We start from the raw sequence: 7,675 nt of genomic DNA on the forward strand, positions 1-7,675 counted from the left end.
CAGATATGGAAGGAAGGAGATGGTGTTGACCTGAACAGCAAGAATTAAATTAAACACTAAATTAAACTCAGTAGCAGGAACAATCTGACACACACTGAACTCATGGGATCAGATGCAGGTTTCTTGTTTTGTTAAACTGAATACTGCCAAAGCCTCCTGTGTCCAGTGACAAATTCACGTAGCTACTTGCAAGAGGATTCACAGAAATTTAAGGGGCTTCACACTGTAACCATCTTTCAGCACTTGATTGTAGGTTTTGACACTGACGAACTTTATTAATTACGAACAGAATTAACATAGCAGGATTATCTTGATTACGTTTTGGATTTAGAGGCTCTTTCACATAAGCAACACCAGGAAGTTGTTTGTCACCTCTTTCATTTCTTGTTTTAACTTCACAACTAAAAGGACTGAAGAACATCCTCGCCTCCCTCCCAAACCACAGCCTTTCTGCTGTCTCCTTAGTCGGTAGTTAAATGTACAAAAAAGGGACAAAAATTGACAAAGTAGGACAGGTGCTCAGAAAACCTTTATCACTCCAAATTCTGTTCCCGAGGCACATAAACCATAATTCAAGTGCTTGCTTTAAAACGGTGTACTGATGTGCCCTGCTTATTCAACACTTGCAGCTAGCCACTTTGATTTTTTACTGAAACACCCGATTTCCTGCAACCCACCCCTGAAGTAGTCAGCTATTGTACAGAAAGACCGACACAGCCAGCCCGAAGCCCAGCAAAACTGCCTGCTCCGCTCAGGTGCAGTGGTTCTGAACAGCAACGCACACAGCTCCAGCCACCCAGTTCAAGCAGCACTGAAGAGCGCTGAACTGTAAGACTTGCTTCTTTAAATAGATTATATTCAATAATGTATAACTCGGAGCAAACCACATATTTAAAAAAAAAGACTACGAGAGAAACCAGGTTAAAAAGAACCATCTTACAAAGAAGATGGACAATCTATTAGCCCTTGGCAAGCTAGACAACCATCGTACACAAAACAACAAGCTGTACAAAACCGAAAGGAGATGGCAGAGATTTGTAAGGCTTTCTGCCCTTTTATTCTTCTCCTGGTCCAACATGTCTTCTGATCTCATTCCGAGAAAGCTTCAAGGTCATGTCAGAACAGCCACGAATTCATCTCCGGTATGTGCAAAATTCAAACAAATTTATGTATAGAGATAAAATTGCAAAGGTAAAAACAAAACTAAAGGCCAGGATCATGCGCTAAAATATTTCTTCTGAGTCCAAGAGACTACAGTTTGGGTACATTTGAAAACATATTCCAAACTTTTAAAACAAGCTACAGGCTTGACCGATAAAAACGTTTATTTGTTGAGGAAAACTAAAGGAGAATCCTTCTGGTGAACACTTTCTTTTTGCTTTCCAGTATATTCCCATTTGCTGACAGACTTGTTCACACAATGACTTTCTCTATCTCCTCCACTTCTCACTCTTCCCCATGGTTATTAGCTTTTTTACAGCAAAACCGTCTCGACTCTCATCCTGCCTTGGACAGAAATTTGACGTGGAAGTGGTATCTGTTCAAAAGAAGTCTGAGCTCAGAGATAGGGGAGAGGTATTTAAAATGTCTATAAATAGTACACTGAATGTGTTAGGGATCTACTTCCAGGCTATGTTACAAACAAACTCCGGTGTCCAAGCCACTGTCCTAAGTCACCTATATAAAAGTAGTGACAGCTAGACTCCAGCAAAAGGAGGCATCTTCTTCGTGACTTTGAAAAGTCTCAATTGCCCCTTCCAAGCAAGTTTCCCTGGTTAAGGAAGACCCAAGATCAACTGCTTTGTCTACAACCCAAAATGCACAGAAATGATATTCGCAAAAAGCCCTTTGGATGGGAAGAGAACAAAGAAAAGGAAGACATTTCTTAAATGATCAACGCCACAGAACGTGGCTTTACACATCTGGACTGAAACATTTTTGTTTTGTAGGTACAGCATCTTTTGCTGTGGAATTTCTACCTAGACATCACAATGCTGACTCCAGAAAAGCAACGTGACAGAATCCAGTCCAATCCCTAGCCATGACTATGGTTAGGTAGTCTTGGGGGCTTGGATGGAGGATGACCACGGACTCAGGGAAGTTCTTGGAAAGCGATCCATTTTCAAACCAGTGTTCATAGCTGATCTTGGGTCTGTTTTGGAGATGGAGCTGTTGTCACAACCACAGTAGAAACTGCTTTAGTAGAGCCAGACACTGTTCCCTGCTGGAGATGGGAGGCTGGTACAGTTTGAATTCGAACCTGTTTGAAACGGAAAGAAAAAAACTCAACTCATGTCAAGAACAACCTGGTGACACATTGCACTTGCATCGCACTCTGAAGTGCTGGTAAATTATCTGTTTCTGCTGCCAACAAAAATTCAGTTATACGAACAAGAGCAAGCACGGAAACACATCAAGAACAGAACCTGTCACAAGAAGATCACTCCATCCACTCTTCACTTGTGGGATGGTGGCAACAGATCTCAAGATTAGAGAGGAAGAATTAAAAACTAGTTTGAATGAAAACCTACGTGTCAGCTGCTTTTACAAGTTTTCAGAAGAAGGACTTGGATCCATTAGATACTTCACTTCTACAGACTTGTTACTAGCAGCTCTCAATGCAGATTAATTCTTTGGAATTACAGAACACTAAGTTTCCAGAAAGAAAGATGGATATGCAAAGAAGCGATGTGATTTCTTCAAGAAATGGTGACCCACAGAAGCCAAAGTACAAAGCACTACAAAAAGAGCCACGTGTATAGAAACAATCCCTCAAGCAGTTGGGTACATTTCCTGGCAGGATTTTTGCATTTACTATCAGTGCTTCAAAAACATTTAAAAACCGTATCTGGATGGAGGAAAGGCAAAGGAGATGATGCACTGCATGTGCTTAATGCAGACACTACAGCCAAGCTGTGTACCTATACCTTTTATGGAACCCCATATACCAAGCGTAAAGTCTTCAGGAGATGTTAAGTCATAAAAAAGCAAATAATATTATCATTCTAGGTGCCGTTACCTGCGTGGCCTGGCCTTGCTGCTGCAGCTGCTGTAGTTGCTGTGCAGTCAGAAAACTCACTGGCTTGTTCCCAGCGATCAGTTTTGTCCCTGCTGGCATCGTAGTCAGGATGATATTTCTACCTAATCCACTGATGCTAAGGGAAGAGAATTGTTGAAAGGTTAGTAAACGGCACAGCAGGTGAGCTCTTTCAGACTCAGAAATTGTTCTTCAGTTGCTAGGAGATTAAAGTTACTTGTCTAATTTACTAATGATGTTAAGTAGTGGGGGTTTTTTCCCCACAAAACTGGCAAATACACAAATGACAAGTTTATGTCAACATCTATCACTATGATAGAGAATTACTTAATCACACAAATTAAACCCTCTAATTCTGGAGAGTGCACCTCACGGGGTTAGTCTGATCAGACTTGAACACTTCTCAAGGAACGCCAAAAATAGCCGAGCACAGTGTTCTGCCTTGAAATACTAACTATGGGAGACACTACCAGAATTTGTGCAAGAATAAACAAAAAGACTTCAATATCTGAATGCCAGAGGAATTTTCACAGAGGCAGCTAACACTTCCCTAGGTTCTTTAATGGAGAGATGGCCTCAGATTGCACATATTTTTAGGTATGTCACCAGGTTAATTCTTGCTCAAACACACAGAACAAATCTAATAGTTTCAAGGCAAAGTACATTTTTTCTTCAGTGTATTTGCCAGAACCTATACCTCAGGGCATCTAAACAAAGATTATATTCTCATTGCCAGGCACCATATTCATTCAGTTTCTTGCAGCTAATGGACCTATTAACGGACTGCAAGTCTATTCCACCCTCTGCTTGCTAGGTCCCCAGGAACCTATTGAACACAGACCTTCCTCAGCCTATTTCTAAAGCAAAACTACCAGATGCAAAATACTCACTTGGCCCCAAGGTTGCCCTTGATGATGGGGGCAGTCACCACACTCTTGCCTTTCACTGGCTGGCTGATCACTGACAGAGGCACTGTTATTCGTGCTGGTAGTTTACCCTAGAGAAGTTGAAGAACACATGAGGAGCCGCGGGGAGTTCAGCAGAGAAACTGCTTGACAACATGCAATTACCACTCAGCTTGCTTTTTAGGAGTCCTGGGAGTAGAAACCAACAGCAGCTTTGCTGATGAAATCTGTGCTCCATTTCAGGCTCATTAAAATTCACCTCCATCTCATTCACTTCACAGCTGCCTCAGCCCTGAAAAGCCGCATCATCTTTGCGCCACAGTATTTCTCTGGGATGGCTCATTGCATCCGTCCATGATTTTTATCCTTAGGAAGCTCTGGTAATGTCAATTAGCTTATTCAGCTTTCACGATAACAGTTTATGGTGCCTTCAGCTTTGGACATTAAAATCGTATTAAACGGGGAATTTGGTAAAAAAGTGAATACAAGTAACAAGCACTTCTAGTTCTGACACCATTCCAAGGGAAATTATTTCAGAGGTGTGGGGCAAGACGCTGAGCTGCACGAGGTAGGACTTTAGACAAGCAAAGTTTATTTCATTCACTCGCAACAGGAGGTAAGGGAAGACATATCTGACTGCTTTCTGATCATTCAGCATTTAGCTACAATTCCAACACCATGAAATCAGTTGCAGACCCACATTCTACAGTACTTAATTTGAGCCTCTGTGGACGTAAAGAGAAGTTTTCAGACACAAACCATCAGTACATTTCAGCATTCCCCTTTCTCACCCACCTCCAGAAAAAGTTTAGCATTACTTACTGCCTGGGATGTAGATACTACTGTGGTGCTGACGGGTACCTGCCGCACAGCAGTGGCTCCTGTGCCTATAGTTATGGGAGTCCCAGCAGCTCCCGAGGCCACAGCAACTGCTTTCGACACTGTGGCACTCATGGTTGGTAAAGAGACAGCTGAGGTATGGACTGTGCCGGACACGCTCACTGCTGAGGAAGAGGGCACTTGCTTAGCATGAGTAGCTACAGTAATAGTCTGCCCAGTTTTGGGCGGCATCACCCCCAGCCCCTGCACGATTCTTATAGTAGCAGCCGGCTTGGCCTCAGTGGATGCCACCGTAGTTATGGCTTTGCTCTTCTGATCTGCCACAGTCATGCCCAGAGCAGGCATCAGTCGGAAAGCGGAGCTTGTTGGCTCTGCAGTCTTTAAGTCAGGAGTCACTTTAACCACCGTGCTTCCAGCTGGGCTGGAAGAAGCAGAAGTGGCCGTGCTAGTCTTGGCTGGAGAATCAGCAGTCTGGACAGGATTGGACGTCACGTGCAAAGTTGCAGAGATGCCTTTCCCACTAGCGCTGCTTCCCGCAGCTGCTGTGAAGAGGTCCTGAGTCAGTTTGACAGTAGTGACTTGAGATTTGGCCAGGGTGGCCATCATGTCCGGGGTGATACGCAGCACAGTCTGTCCCTTCGCATCTGTGGTGATAGAGGACGGGGGTAGGCGCAACACATCCTTTCCTTGGATGCGAAAATTGGTCGCTGTGAGGGGGATGCCACTTCCAGGCTGGGTCTTCATGCCAAGTTGTCCTGTAATAGCCACCTGGAAGAGATCAGAGAAACGGCTGTATCAAACCAGGACACAGTCCAAGGCACAAAGTAAAGCTTCCCAACAGGATGTTTGCTCCCGTTAGAATTGAAGCAGCATGATGCTAGCACTTGGTACACTACTGAAAATAGTTTTGATTGCGCATCAGGTGGCATTCCCAAAACCATGTAAAATATTAAATACTATGGAGCTGCTTTTTCAAACAAGATGAATGAAAATGAGGTCAACATCTGAAGATGCTTAACGTTGGACTAACACATCTTTTACCCGTACGTGAAAATGGTGCTCAAATACACCAAACCAGCAACTGCCTAAATCCGTATGGTCAGTAACTCATACAGCATTACAGCTCACTACTGTTTTCACTATCTTTTCACACCTGCCTATCACGACCATCACAACAAACACGAAACGACGGGGTCGCGGAGCCCAGTTCCTTGTCTCTCCCTCTCTCTCACCTGCTTGATGATATTCTGGCCAGCTACGTTCTGGATGACAGTGGTGGAGGAGGTGCTTGTAGCAGAACTGCCTGGAGAGCTGGTTACTGGCTTTACAGCAGGACTGGGCGCTGCAGACAGTCCTGTCACAGTGATGCCTGTCTGTCCCGTCACGGAGCTTCCTGGTCTTTGCACCTGCACCGGGCTGGTTTGAGCTTTTACCGGCAGAGTCATCACAGCCTACGGAAAGACAGAGAGGCAGCCTATGAGCAGACTAACACAATACTAACAGACTAATAATTGACTCTCTTTGTCTCGTGCCTTAGAGCTTGCAAGTTTTATGGACTTTTTACTGTAATGCACAATTTAATCGTGACACATAAATAGGCAATAAGGACGAAAAAAAGGAGCGCTGAACAGTATTATTTGCACACAACTGTTTCTACGCTCCTGCCCTGCAGTTACTGCATGTTCCAAGTGAGCAAGTAATCGCTGTGCACCATACCGAAATACTAGAAGAAGTCAGAGTAGAAGTCAGAGCTACTCCACCATTTCCACACAGCCAAACTCACCTGAGGAAGCACTTTGGTTTGCGTGGCTGTAGCTGGAACGCGGATTTGAGGCACTGACGTAGGTTGCTGCTGCTGCTGGGTTACCGCTGGGGCTTGCTGAGACACAGCTGGGAGGCTGGACTGGGCAGTGACCACCCGGACCTGCGGCAGTCCTGAGGAGGTGGTATGGCTTACCACCCGGGTGGGAGGTGGCTGCGGCCCTGGCTGTGCCTGTGAACTCTGGGCTGTGGATAGCAACGTCCCAAGCTGTGGCATGGTAGGGGATGATACCAGAAGAACACTACGGAAAAGTTAAAGCCAGTAGGTCAGCAAAGATGTAGATGACCGAGAAAGAACCAGTAACATTCACAAGCAATGTATGAGATGGAAGAAGTACCTTTGGCTGGGCTTTGCTGGCTCTGATCCAGCACTAGACACGCTCTTGCTAACCACAGACACTGGTGGGGGTGAAATAGGCGTTGCTGGTAATGCTGGTGCAGTTGGTGTCACGGGCGTCACGGGAGTTGGTGGCATGCTGGAGTCACTAAGGCTCAGCTGACTGGGCTCCGATGTGCTGCTGGGGAGCGCTTTCACAGAACTCTCCTTGCTACTAGACTTCTGCAAATAAACCACGTCAAGCATGAAGGTTTTTACAAAACCTGGTTTTGATTGCTGCACTCTAGAGAGTGGGCTGAGCACTTTAAGCTGAGTTCTGTATGGTTATGAATGATGCCCCGGTGCAAAATCCTGAAATCACAGGTGACTGACTGTAAGCCCACGAATGGGCTGGTGTGTTTGGCTGCGCCTGTTCTCAGGGAAAAGTGCATCTCATCAGTGACAAACATTCATAACATTCCGATTTCCACCTTGGTTAGTTTGCCAACAGCAACGACTTTAGAGATACTTGATTATCAATACCAAAAAAATAAAAGACATCCTGACAGCTTCAGCACAGCCAGGGGGACAGCAGCAGACACGTTCCACACACTCCGCTACAGGTTAACCTCAAAAGTAGCTCTGAAAGACTACTCCTAAGATAGGGAGCACAAACGAATTCCATTAATCTTTCTGCTGGGAGCAACAAGGATAACAGCAGAAGCTGGGAGGTGTAAAAGTCCCCGATTTCCCTCT

At 44.9% G+C, this 7,675-nt stretch overlaps 1 protein-coding gene across 1 annotated transcript in view; it reads right to left on the reverse strand.

Annotated features, from left to right (window-relative positions):
- Nucleotides 1-1,964: 1,964 nt before the first annotated feature.
- The window catches only part of NFRKB (nuclear factor related to kappaB binding protein), a 16,738-nt gene continuing 11,027 nt past the window's right edge, over nt 1,965-7,675 (reverse strand). Inside the window, exons 19-25 of the mRNA XM_009580351.1 lie at nt 6,942-7,162; nt 6,566-6,845; nt 6,015-6,233; nt 4,765-5,550; nt 3,928-4,034; nt 3,020-3,155; nt 1,965-2,260 (exon numbers count right to left, since the gene is read on the reverse strand). Of these exons, the coding sequence (XP_009578646.1) occupies nt 2,135-2,260; nt 3,020-3,155; nt 3,928-4,034; nt 4,765-5,550; nt 6,015-6,233; nt 6,566-6,845; nt 6,942-7,162 (1,875 nt within the window). The 3' untranslated portion in view covers nt 1,965-2,134. The remainder of the gene's footprint in view (nt 2,261-3,019; nt 3,156-3,927; nt 4,035-4,764; nt 5,551-6,014; nt 6,234-6,565; nt 6,846-6,941; nt 7,163-7,675) is intronic.

Source organism: Fulmarus glacialis, unplaced genomic scaffold (assembly GCF_000690835.1).
Source record: "Fulmarus glacialis isolate BGI_N327 unplaced genomic scaffold, ASM69083v1 scaffold35066, whole genome shotgun sequence".
Lineage (NCBI taxonomy): Eukaryota > Metazoa > Chordata > Aves > Procellariiformes > Procellariidae > Fulmarus > Fulmarus glacialis.